Below are 14,336 nucleotides of genomic sequence, written 5' to 3' on the forward strand. Positions count from 1 at the left end.
AATGTTAGCGCAAAATAAACCAAATCTGAAACCCAAAATGCGAAACTGGAATTAAATGAAAAAAACTTCAAAATTTTGAAACTGCTACACACAGACGCGACTATCCCTGACGCAAACGCGATTCTGAGACACAAACACGTTTCTGTGAGGCACAGACGCGGCTAAAAGTCGCAAACGTGGCTATACAACACAGACGCAGCTCCAGAAATCACAGACGCGATTCCAGGGCATAAACGCAAGTTCCGAAACCTGCAAAACAAAATGTTGCCGATAACACAAACGCGATTTAAGTTGTCGTAGACGCGCCCGAAAATCAAAAACGCGATCCGAAAGTATACAAACGCGGAAATACCAAAAAATGTTGTCGAAAACGTTCGATCTGCAACTTCAAAATACAAAATCTGCAACAAGGAGGTTAAATGCAAAGGGACAAGAGTCCCACCGGGCGTGCCAAAATGTATATGGTGAAAATGGATGACAATAATAACAAAATTGAAAGGCTAAATGAATTCAACCACCAAACCCTAGCCTAACAACAACAAAAATCCACCATAACATATGAAGATTACTTAAGACAATGCAAATCAAATGAAATCACAAAGATTATACCATTACATGTCCAATAGGGTTTTGATCTCCATTCTTCCTATCTCCATTGATCTTGCTTGATATATTTGCTCTCAGATTTTATATACACAAGAGCTCAACAAAGAACGGAATGTGGTTGCAAGTAGGATCATAGTGTAGCCAATTGATCAAATAGTTAGGATGATTGATTAGGGCATTAGAATAATTGATTAGGGTAGATAATGAAGGAAGCATCTCCTTATATAGAAGACACAAATATGAAATGGAGGGATAAGATTGAGAGGTGTAAAAGGAGGTCGGCTATGATTAGAGGGTAGGTAGAAGAAATAATAAAATAATGAAAGAGGTAAGTAGTGTAGGAATTAAGAGATGAATGACATGTGTCATGGGTAGAAAAAAGCTAATGAATTAATTAAATAAATAAAAATTTATTTAATTAATAGAAGAAATGAGATCAATTAAATAAATAAATATTTATTTAATTTAGGAAAAAGATAATTTAAATAAATAAATGTATTTATTCAAATGAGAAATAAGGCTAGAAGAGGATAAATGAATTAATTAAATAAATAAAGATTTATTTAATTAATAGAAGAATTAGGCTTAGATAATTAAATAAATAAAATATTTATTTAATTAGACATGACAATTTTGGGTGTCTACAGTACTCATCTTGGCTGTAGGAGAAAAAGCCTCCTCATAGTCAATGCCTTCCTTATGTGAGAAACCCCAAGCAATGAGAAGAGCTTTCTACTTGTCAAGGGTTCCGTCAACTTTGTACTTAACTTTATACACCCATTTGCAGCTAATGGGCTTTTTCCCTGGTGGAAGATCAAAAAGGACCCAAGTGTTATTCTTTAAAAGACTCTGGTGTTCAGCTTCCATAGCCTTTTCCCACTCAGGAATTCCTTTAGCTTCAGAATATGTCTAGGGCTCAAAAATATTGTGAATGTTTGCCATGAGAGCAAAGTTGATTGTATTTTGTTGCTTGCTCTTGTTTCTAGAAGATCTACCCTCGATGAGCTCATTAGGTCGAAGATCACTTACGGTCTTAGCCCATCATTTAGGCCAGAGAGTAGAAGGGCCAACATCAAGTGTAGGAGGAAAAACTAGAACTGGGGGTGGAACAGGATCTAGAACAAGTGGAAGATTAGCATCATCCGGAGGCAATTCAAGTAATGCACCATCAAATTCAGAATCTGCCTCATCCCTCCAATCAGGTGAACCAAATGGAAGACGAACACCCAAATCAAAAGCCTTCAAAGGCTGATCCTCAAAATTTTACTCAGACAAGGAAAGTTGAAAAGGTCCTCGTTCTTCATCAAAGACAACATCACGACTAAAGATAAGACGATCAGTGTCTACAGCAATCAATCGATAAGCCTTGTGGTTGTTACTATATCCTGTGAACATAAGTTTCTAACTCTTGGAATCCAACTTGGAGCACTTGGCATCTGGAATCCAAACATATGCTAAAGAGCCAAAGACTATTAGATTACTGATCCTGGGTTTGTGACCAGTCCAAGCTTCCTCAAGAGTCTTCCCCTTAACAACCTTTGTGGGAGACCGATTTAGGAGATAGACTATACTATATACTGCTTCTGCCCGATATTTCTTAGGAACATTCATGTGTTCCAACATTGACCTAGCCATTTCAATGATAGTGTGGTTGCGACGTTCTACAGCGTCATTATGTTGAGGAGTGTACGGTGTGGTTAACTACCATTTGATGCCATGTGTATCACAGAAGTTGGAGAAAGCAGTAGAGCAAAACTCCCCCCATTATCTAACCTAAGAGTGACTATGGGACAGCTTGACTCTTTCTACTAAGGCCTTAAACTTCTGAAATAAAGTAAACACATTTGATTTTTGTCTAAGAAAGTACACCCAAATTTTACGACTGAAATCATCAACAAAAAGCAAGAAATACTTGGAACCAGTAACAAAAGGTGTATTCATTGGACCACATACATCAGCGTGAACCAACTGTAATACCTTTGAGGCTCGCCATGAGTCACCATCTTTGAATGGTGTCCTGTGCTGCTTCCCAACCTGACAAGCTCCACAAACGTAGTGATTATGAGTCTGAATCTCAGATAAACCAAAAACAAGATCCTCCCAAACAAGCCGAGCAAGGTAATGAATGTTCAAGTGACCATACCGTTGGTGCCAGAGACTATTGATAGAAGATGATTTAGCTGCAAAGGCATGCTCATAAGAATCACCCATATCTACAAGTCTGTAAAGACCATGATCCTTGATGCCAACAACCACAGTAGTACGAGTCGCATGATCAACAGTCGAACACTTGTGTGAACTAAATATCACATCAAGCTGAGGAGAGTGTTGCATTATCTAGCTCACTGAGAGAAGATTTAGTTCCATGCCAAGAACGTAGTATACATTGAGGAAAATGAGATTCCTCCCACCTGACTGAATCTGAACGTTGCCCTTGCCGACAACAATATATTCTTCACCTCCTCAAAAAATGACTGAATCGGTGTAAGGTGAGAAGTCTATGAACCAATCACGCCTATAAGTGAAGTGTCGAGAGGCACCAAAGTCTATGTACCAAGCAGAAGATTTCGCATGATCTGTAGGACGCTTCACCATGAAAGCATATAATGCAAATTCTTTCTACTCAGAGTGCTTTGTGACATTGGCCTTAGGTTGAGACCATCCCTGCTTCTACTATTCGGAAGCTATCCAATTCCAACAATCCTTTATCAAGTGGCCATATTTGTGGCAATAGTTACACTGCACTTTCTTCTTCTTCGAGCTATCCTGAGACTAACTAGGGCCTTTCTACTGAGATGACCGAGATTTGTCTTTATCCTTGCGAAAGGATTTGGCTATGAAGGCTTGCTCTGAGGAGGATGAAGTGGCACTGCCACCAAACTCTTGTTTCCAACGGTCCTGCTGCAGAAGTTTGGTGCACAACTCTGGAAATTTCAGGTCAACATTCATTGAATTAATGTTAAGAGTTTCTATGAAGTGCTCATAGGATTTAGGTAGACTCTTCAGGGTTATAACTACCATATCCTCTTCCTCCATTTTCCTATCTATTGCTTCGAGTTGATCTCAAATGTCCTTAATCTTTGTCAGATGCTCCTGTAAGGACATACGCTCATCCATCATAATAGAAATAGTTGGTTCTTCAAGAAGAAGCCTCGACCCTTATCTGATGTCTCATGGAGATCATTTAGAATGGTCCAGATCTCTATAGCTATCTTGTCGGATGGTACTTGCAGTAGCTGATCATCAATAACTAAAAGCTTGATAAGCATGATCGCCTCCCGATTGCGCTCATCAAACTTATCCTGATCTTGTCCAATTGTGGTAGGATGAGTCTTTTTACCCAAAATGAGATCATCAAAGCGGCGATATTCAAAAATTGTCATCATCCGCTACTTCCATGTGTTGTAATCTTTGCCATTGAATCACTAACTGCCCTCCAACATGACGTTGGTCAATATCACCATTTTGCATGCTTTCCATGGCACAAAAAATGAGAAATTTTTTAAGGCGAAAAGTTGAAGATAGAATTCGATGCACAGATCCCAATGCAAAAATAGAAGCAAAAACGAGTACAGACTTCGAAAAGTACGAAGTACAACTAGCACGAATCCCAAGGTATGGATGTCTGTAGACCCAAAAAATTCTGATGAAGACCCAAAAATCTTCATAAAAAACCCACAAAGAATTTGTGGTTAGAATTTAATCTGACTTGAAAAATTAAGGATTTTCAGCAAAACCCTAGTTGGCAGAATGAAATCCCTAAGTCATCAAAAAAAGCTCATGCAGAAGCCGTAAAAAAAAAACACGAGTTTGATGAAGAAGAATTCGGAGAGTTGGAAAACCCTAGTTGTCGCACATACACAAGTACCCAGATCGCAAAAAATGCAAAAAACCTGTCTCAAAAAGACACGAAAAGAATGTCATCACGGGTTTGCAGAATAGAAGAGACGTCGTACAGGTGAAGAATTGCGAAAAATCGCATGTTCTGAAAATAACTGAGGTGGAAGAAAATTGCGGGCCGTCACGCGGGTAGTAGATGCAAACGGAAGATCATCTCAGAAAAAATGATGCCAAAAATATGAGGATGTGATCGTCGTAGAGAACAAACCCTGCGACACAATTTTATTAAAAATTGTGCAAAGAGAGGTCATGGGTGTGAAAAAATCATGAATTGCGAATCGCAAATCGCACAAGATGAGAGAAGAATCGTGGGCCACAAAAAAATCAAGTCGCATCGTTACCAAACACGATTTGCAGGCCACGAAAACACTTGCAGACGCAGAAGCAACCCTTACGCATAGAGAAAGAGGGGTTGCAGGAGAAAACGCAAAAAAATTTCACATTTTGCAAGCATGAACAGAGAAAAAATTCCGCTCAAAGAAATCCGTTTTTTCAAACAACCTAAAAAATTTCATTCAAAATTTTAGGAAAAATACATTTTTTTTGTGTTTTCCTGTTCTGATACCATATTGCGTAAGTAATTGGTAAATAAGTGATTGAATTAAAAGAATGATTGAAAGATCATTTAAAGGATTTACAAAACGATGTTTCTAAAAAGAAACAATCATAAATAGAAACTAACTAATATTTACAATAAAATACATAATTGACCATTAATAACAAATAATAAGATATTATTCTAATAACTTGAGTCATTTATAATTTTCACAATCTAGGTCATTGAGTCATCAATTCCCAACAGTTAATGCTACAAATATTATGACATAAAAAATGATGGAAGATTAAAAGTAGACATTTGTTTATAGGTGAAGAATTTGTCGTGACATTAGGCTTCATATAATTTATATATAACAAAAGCCCTTCCATGTTATGATCCTATGTTTATTTAGGATTAAAAGTGAAGTTACTGTACATATACAAATATCAAAAAGCATATCCAAAAACAAAATATGTGACACGACATTCAAAATATGGAAGGTGTATTTTTGTGTAATCCAAATTTTAGATATGTTTTTTGTTAAATTCAAATTTGGTTCAAACTTCAAATGTAAGAAAGAAAACCAACATCAATTCAGGTATTTCAGGTTCTGGTTATTTTTTAATCTGTTTTAAATTTTATTTAGTACCAGATTTCAGCATTCAAAATGAGATCTGTTATTATGCAAAGCACTCTCTTGGCCTTTCAGGCAGAAGCTGATATTATGCAAAGGAATTCCATAAAATATTTGGAAGATTCCACTAAAACTTCCTTCAATGTCAAAACCTCGTAGTCTATGGAAGACAAATCCTGTAGATGGTATGAGAGTCCCAAAGATGGTCTAAGTTAAGGAATGGTATATGCGAGATCCAAGTTCTATGGCTCAGCTTACTGATGCAGGTCTTATAGGTATTAAAATGTGAATTTTTAAATTAACAAAGAAGATACAAAAAGCAAGTCTTCATAAGGAGCTGGCGAGTTGTTTAAATAGAGGGAATTTAAAAGACACAGATAATAGATTAGCCAAACCGTACTAGCAGTGAGGTGGACAACACTCTAAATTGCAAAAATTTAGTTGTGTTATACGAAAAACCAAATTCCAATGCAGGAAGTAGAGAAGGAAATAACATTTGCAACCAACTCAACTAACAGAAGAAATATACAGAACTGGAACAGAATTTTATATCAGAGAATTCTGTAGATAGCATTTATATAAAGATAAACGGATCTCAAAATAACAATGCAAGTTTCTAATTACTTTGTTTATGTATAACAGCTAGGAGCTTTCTCATCCTAACATTTACCCAATAACTATAGCATACACATACCCAAGATACTGAGACCAAGACTATGACTCAAGATTGGCTGCTGGGAATGAATATATTAAATAAGGCTCAACATGTTTTTCAGACGTCTTCCTTGTGGATTTCCATGGTCTTTGGGTAATAAGAAACTCAAACTCTATGATCTGATTCTGTCATGTTAAGTAAAAGCTGCACCTGCTATGACAAAGTTTTTCTGCCAATATGAGCTCTCTTAAGAAATCAACTGATAAAAATTGTTACAACAGGGAGAATATTAATTCCCAGGATTACCATTCTGAAATAGTATGGTCTAACCCCGAAGCAAATAAAGGCATGTCAGGATGTATTTTCAAGATGTTGTGTGTTCATAATATTATAAACTGCACTTTAAAGATACATTAAAAATTTGAAAATTATTCTAGAAAGGAGATAAGGAAATTAAATATGCAGCAATGTAAATCTTTCGACACATACATTTCTATTTTTATCGCTACTGAGATATTCATGACTTGTTTCTGAGAAAAAACGGAAAAGTTCCAGAGTCCCATCTTCTCCAGATTCCTGAAGAGATGAATGTTCCAAATGAGAAAATAATCAGTGATGCACATTATACAAGACCAAAGCAACTTTTCACTTTATATATAAAGGTTTAAACCGCACCCGACTGAGCCCGCCATTCAATGACAATGTTGCCACAGGAAACTCAGTACGAACTCCTCCAAACTTACCCCCAAAAAGTGGACGAAAATCTTCTACATCTGAAGACGTTGATGGATATCTTGAACTTGATTTTATTGTTATTGCACGCTTTGTGCCTGAAATGGCATCTATTTTGGCCTGACATGATCAGATGCAAAATTTAAGAAATTCCCAATAGAAAAAGGAATGCCAAATCAAACTGCAGCCACAAATGCATGTTTTTAGAAATCTAAAGATGTTCTTGACAAAGGCATAAGTTATCTACATACAAATAAGGCCAAGGGTCTCCAAACATGCACAGATTCCAAATTATAAAGAAAGCAATTTCATAGCTGTAATGTCTATATAATACCTGTTTAGATTAAGAAACATAGATGGTGACAAATTCTTTGTTGCTGCTTCTTTTTATTTCTCTTCTTTTTCTTCCTTTCATTTTTATGTCTTTTAAACCTATGTGGATTACAGCTTATATTCACATGAAGGGCAACCAACTAAATCTTATTGAAATATTGTCCCTTGAATCATTGGAGAACCCTGAATATATTTCAAGAACATGGATATGAGTATTTATGTTCTGGAAAAGTTTCAAGTTATTTCTCTTATAGACCAAATTCTCATTGACAAAAAGCCCTTAGATTAATGCTTGCTTGCACAAGAAATAAAGTGTTTAACAGGTTCATGAAACAACTAGACGGAGGAAAGATGCCACATCAACTAAAAAAGTTTACTCAGTTGACCAATTGATGCAGATCCAAGCAATGCAGCAGTCAGAGATCAAATTCAGTAGAATAATGACGATAATCTCTTTAAAAAAAACTGTGAATTTGTAAAAAAAGATTAAATGGATTTATGGGCATAAACTATGCCAAAATTCAAAGATTTTGAAGATATTACATTAGATGAAAACCAATGCGAGTAACAAATAGCCAAACATATTAACTATAATGTCCCCACTTTGAAATAGAATTTAATAAAAAATAATAATAATATTAAAATACAAAAGAACAAAAATTAAATTTAAATTAAAATATAAAATAATATAATTAAAATTTAGTCCAAGTTAATGAGGTTGCAATACTAATTCACAACTCAAGGATTTTTATCCATGTTGAGCAACCCTTCATGGATTAGAAGCTACATTTAATTATCAACCCAAGGACGTGAACTTGAAATGGGTCTACATTGTATGTGCACCATAGGATTCTCCAAGCTATCGTATCAATGTGTATAGCAAATAAAATGAAAGCAATATCTGAATTAAAAAGAGAACATTGCTAAAAATAAATCTCATCTACACAGCAATGGCTGCAATCAAATTGATCTAAAACCAATGGAATCAAATATGCTAAAACAAAACCTATCTTAAATAACTCACTACCAATAGTAAAGCATAATGAATAACAATATGAACTACTACAAATCTAAACTACCATGGAGTCACAGTTCCTCAAGTAGCCCTTGCTTGAGTGGCTTCAATTTTAGTCATTAGCATTCAACATTCAATCTATAAGATTCATTGCTCAAATCATATTCTTATTGAAAATAAAAGATACATAGACATATATTAGACTTTTTGATTGAACATAGACACCGTTAACAAGACAACACTAACAAGACACTTCTATACACTGCTTCTCGCAACTCAACAAGATCTCAGATTTATGTAAGAGGCTTGAGAGTTGAATTAATTACAGACTCGACAACTTATTACAAATGTCATTTCTCCCATGATAGCAAGGAGATGACTTATTCTACTCATGATTGATAATAAAAACTAAATTAACAAGAGTTGAAAGAAATCTAATCCTCTTCAAACTCTTACAATTATAAAATATAGTCATGACTGAACATGTGTACAAAACATGTTATAATTATTTATGAATCACCAAATATTGTTTCCATAAACTTCTTCAATGTTCCTTGACTTCAATAAGTCCAAATACACAAACCCGTCAAAGGTAAAAGAGTCGAAGTTGAATTATAACTCATTCCTTAACTGCTGCCTAGAGATCTATTAGTTTGTCTAAGTCAACTTCTAGTGAATGGTTCTCCTTAACTATTGAGAATCGGCTCAAATGCTTTGGTAGTCTTTTAGATCTTCTTTTAAGCTTTTCAAATCATTTTAAAGATTTGAATTTCGTTAAGAAATGAGTGAGATATGTCTGTTTTACTAAAACTGGTTTTTTTTAACTTTTTCTGCACTTTCGGTCAACAATTACATCTGTAAATTGCCAATTTGTTCTTCCTCCTTTCTAGATGTATGAATGACTCAAACCACTCAAAAACAACGTATCAATCCTTCTAAAATACTTTACATTCAACAATGACCATTTATTATAATATTTTACCATTATTTAGCATCAACTAGCTAGACATACATATGCATATCAAACACCATTAATCCTAGTTAATGCTTCATAAAACCAAGGTAATATTTGAAAATGTATTAGATTGGCATTGAAAACAAGGAATAAAATTTCATAAACCATGGAATAATATGGAAAATTTATAGGCTCAACATTCCCCCAGCTAAAATATTGCTTGTCCTCAAGCAAGGAGTAGAAATTGGTTATGCATGAAACTCTGTGACTGCCATATCCTCTCCTTTGACTCTTATCTTTTCTTCTCATTATATTTGCTGCTATAAGGATGATTAGCCTATAAATTGTCCATATTATTACATGATTTATGACATTTTATCCCATGTTTACAATGCCAATCTAATACATTTCCAAATATTAGCTTGGTTTTATGAAACATTAACTAGGATTAATGGTGTTTGATATTCATTTGTATTTCTAGCTAGTTAATGCTAAATAATGATAAAATATTATAATAAATGGTTATATCCTCTCCTTTGACTCTTATCTTTTATTCTCATTGTATTTGCTGCTATAAGGATGATTAGCCTATAAATTGTCCATATTATTACATGATTTATGACATTTTATCCCATGTTTACAATGCCAATCTAAAACATTTCCAAATATTAGCTTGGTTTTATGAAACATTAACTAGGATTAATGGTGTTTGATATTCATTTGTATGTCTAGCTAGTTAATGCTAAATAATGATAAAATATTATAATAGATGGTTATTGTTAAATGTAAAGTATTTTGGAAGGATTAACATGTTTTTTTTTAGTGGTTTGAGTCGTTCATACAGCTAGAAGGAAGGAGGAACAAGTTGGCAATTGACAGATGTAACTGTTGACTAGAAGTGCTGAAAAAAGTCAAAAAACTAGTTTCAGTAAAACGAATATATCTCACTCGTTTCTTAACGAAATTCAAATCTTCAAAATGATTTGGAAAACTTAAAAGGAGATCTAAAAGCCTACCAAAGCATTTGAGCTGATTCGAAATAGTTAAGGAGAACCATTCACCAGAAGTTGACTAAGACAAACTAGCAGATTTCCAGGCAGCAATTAATAATGAGTTTTAGTTCAACTTGGACTCTTCTACCTCTTGATGAGTTCATGTATTTGGAGTTATTAAAGTCAAAGAACATTGGAGAAGCTTGTGGAAACAATATTTGGTGATTCATAAATAATTATAACATGTTTTGTTCACATGTTCTATTCATATGTTCAGCCATGACTGTATTTTGAAGTCATAAAGAGTTTGAAGAGGATTAGAACTCTCAACTCTTGTTAATTTAGTCTTTATTATCAGTCATGAGTAGAGTAAGTCATCTCCTTGTTGTCATAGGAGACATGACATTTGTAATCATTTGTTGAGTTTGTAATTAATCCAACGCTCAAGCCTCGTGCATAAATTTGAGATCTTGTTGAGTTGTGAGTAGTGTTGAGAAAGTATCCAGTTAGTGTTGAGTCTTGTTAATGGTGTCTATGGTCAATCAACAAATCTGATATATGTCCATGTAATCTTTGATTTGCAATAAGAAGATGATTTGAGCAATGAAGCTTGTAGATAAGACGTTGAAGGCTAATGACAGATTGAAGCCACTCAAACAACAACCACTTGATGAATTGTGACTCCATCATAGTTTAGATTTGCACTAGTTTAGATTGTTATTCGTTATGCTTTACTTTTATTAGTGAGTTGGTTATGATAGGTTTTGTTTTAGCATATTTGGTTTCATTAGTTTTAGAACAGTCAGCTTGCAGCCACTGCTATTGCAAATAACCAGTCTATCTGCAACCACTACTGTGTAGTTAGTTTTATTTCTAGTATTTTTATGTTTTCAATTTAGTTTATTGTTTTAAGTTTATTTGCTATACACAACTGATAGAACAACTTAGAAGGCTTCCATAGTGCATATGCAGTGCTGACTCATTTCAAGTACACATCCCTGGGTTGACAATTAAATGTAGCTTCTAGTCCATGAAGGGTTGCTCAGCATGGATAAAAATCCATGAGTTGTGAATTAATATTCCAACCTCAATTGCAATTAAAAAGCTCTACAAATTTGTTGGCTATCACTAAATACTTGCCACTTGCATATGTTGTTCGGTATGGTGGGTCTCACTCAGACTTCGATGCTTTTCTAAAATAAAAGATTTGTATTTAAATCATACCTTGAGGCTGCAACCACAAGAGCATCAACTTCAACATTCTCACTTATATCCAGCCATTCAATGCCAATGGCATCAAAAAATTCCATGCTATCTCAAATAGCATTTCTATACATTTTGCGCTTCTTTTCTTTGGCTACAAATGTGCCTTTAACTTGATGCACTAAAAGTTCTAAATCTCCATAAATTTGAAGGCATGTAACTCCATGCTTATGAGCGCCATTTAACCCCAGCAACAAGGCTCATACTAAACAATGTTGTTAGTGCATTGGAAGGTCAAAGTGAAAGAAAATTCTTGCTTCCTATTATTTGGAGAAACTAAAATAATGCTTGCACCATTACCTTCTCTTGAGTTGGCACCATCGAAGAACATTGTCCAAAGAACATCGCTCACTCTTTATCAACATTTAGTAAAATAGGGGTAGCCTTTTCAACTTCAATTTCATCACAAAAAACTAAAATAGGGCTAGCATGGTATGAAAGGATAGATAAATATCTGTTGGGCTTAAACTTCTCCAAGAATGAAACAGATCCGACTTTGTACTTCAAGGTAATTAATGGTGAAATGTTAATTCTCATTTTATATGTTGACGACTTACTAATTACAGGAGAAGATCATCTAATTACAAATATAAACAAGATCTTGCATTAGAGTTTGATATGAAGGACTTGGGTCCTTTACATTATTTCCTTAGTTTAAAAGTTTGGCAACAGACAGATAGCATTATCCTAAATCAAGGTGAGTACACTATTGACATTCTGAAAAGGTTTGGAATGATGGAGTGTAAGCCCATGTCTACCCCTATGGAAACAAACTTGCACAAGCTAAAGGAAGCAGCAGCAGAATCAGAATTTGCAGATCCCAATTTTGACAGGCAGATAATTGGGTCCTTGATGTCTTTGGTTAACACCAAGCCAGACATTTGTTATCCAATAAATGCACTTAGTCAATTCATGTGTGAACCAAAGCAGATACATCTGGTTGCAGCTAAGCATATTCTGAGATACCTGCGTGGTACTATTGGGTATGGTCTCAAATACACTAATGTTGACCTAGATCTTCATGGATACACTGATTCAGATTGGGTTGGAAGTGTGGTAGATAGAAAAAGCACATCAAGGTGCTACTTCAGCTTAGGATTAGCTATGATTTCCTGGATTAGTAGGAAACAATCCTCAGTAACACAAAGTTCTACAGAAACTGAGTACATTGCAGCCTCCATGGGAGCAAGGGAAGCAATATGGCTAAGAAAACTCCTTGTGGGATTGTTTGATCAATCTTTGGATCCTACTATCATCCATTGTGACAACCAGAGTTGCATAAAGCTTTCAGTGAATCCAGTGTTCCATGACAGGTCGAAGCATATTGAGATTCCTTATCACTATGTTAGAGACATGGTTGAAAGGAAGGTGATTCAATTGAAGTATGTCAATACAGGCGAACAAACTACAAACATTCTCACCAAACCTCTATCCAAGACAAAGGTTGAGCACTTTCGGGATAAACTTGGTATGGTTGAAAATGTAAGTTAATTTGAGATTGAATCTAAATTATTTAATTTTGTTGTACAAATATTATGAAAGATGTTTAATGTGTAAACTCTTTTGGTCATGTGTGTGACTCCATGACTGCATGGGCCCTGTGATCCTTAACTGCGTCCACTAATAGCTTCATGGCCTTATTGTTGTTCTTTATCCATTGTCTTTTCTCGTCTTCTTCATTTGGTATAGTTATCTCTTTTTCTACAAATGTTTCTAACTCTTGCTCTCTTAATGTGAGCATAATTCTGAATTTCCATGAGACAAAGTTACAGGTTCCTTCAAGACGATCCTCGAACCTAACACCGTTGGCCATTTGGAGAATGAATATGTTTTTCTAAAAATTCAAATGATAAATATGACAGCCTTTTGATTCAAATCTGATTGGATCTTCCTTAGACTGGCTTTGATACCATGTTGAGACATGGACCAGCTAGGACTCGAACCTAGGACCTTCCATATGCTGCTGGAGTGCTCTACCACTGAGCTACTGGCCCCTCTTGGACCAGTCCATCGTCGGTCCGGGTGTGGCTTATTTCCAACACCAACATGGTATCAAAGCATTGTCAACACAAAAGGTCAGAGTTGTCATCAACTAGGTGAAATTAATTCATTTACAAAACCATGGAGAATGCAAGGCCAACTCAAAGAGAGCGAGTTTTCTCTCCTTTGCTTTGAGCTCGGGCTTTAACTCATGAGGGTGTTCCCAGAGTCTTTGAGTGAATAAAAGATAATTGGGAATTGCAGTAACTAAACCCAGATTGTTGATACAACTCCAAATATTTGTCACTAAGCGTGAAAGCAACTAGTTACCCTATTACCTCTTTATAGTCAATTGGTACCTATTGTCACATTGGAATGCACCCTTTGGAGGATTGGTGTGGCAATTCTCCTTCAAACAGCAACAATGGAAACACTCCAAGGCTGTGGGTGACCTGTAAATTGGAGTGAATCTCAAAAGAGGGTTGATTCCCCTAGTACATCACCTAAACTAACTGCTGCTGCAAGGAAAAGGGATAGAATTGAATTTGAAACTAAAAAAAGGAGGTGATACACCAGAAATTTAATGACTTGTACTTGCTGAAGTATAGACAATATGATTGAAGAACCAATACACTTTACACAACTCAAATCTTAACATATTTCTGCACAAGTATTTCGTAGAAAGGTTTGACATTCATGACAACATTTAGAAGGAAAGCTTTTCACAACTGAA

General features: G+C 35.2%; 1 protein-coding gene across 4 annotated transcripts in view; it reads right to left on the minus strand.

The window, feature by feature from the left end:
* Window positions 1–14,336, minus strand: part of LOC131064292 (uncharacterized) — a 228,397-nt gene that overhangs the window by 209,289 nt on the left and 4,772 nt on the right. For 3 of the 4 annotated variants that reach the window (XM_057998391.2, XM_057998392.2, XM_057998393.2), the window contains exons 3-4: window positions 7,009–7,185; window positions 6,823–6,909 (exon numbers count right to left, since the gene is read on the minus strand). The exons of the other annotated variant lie outside the window; for it this stretch is intronic. In XM_057998391.2, the coding sequence (XP_057854374.2) occupies window positions 6,823–6,909; window positions 7,009–7,185 (264 nt within the window). The remainder of the gene's footprint in view (window positions 1–6,822; window positions 6,910–7,008; window positions 7,186–14,336) is intronic. 4 annotated transcript variants of the gene reach the window in all.

Source organism: Cryptomeria japonica, chromosome 2, assembly GCF_030272615.1.
Source record: "Cryptomeria japonica chromosome 2, Sugi_1.0, whole genome shotgun sequence".
Taxonomy (NCBI): domain Eukaryota; kingdom Viridiplantae; phylum Streptophyta; class Pinopsida; order Cupressales; family Cupressaceae; genus Cryptomeria; species Cryptomeria japonica.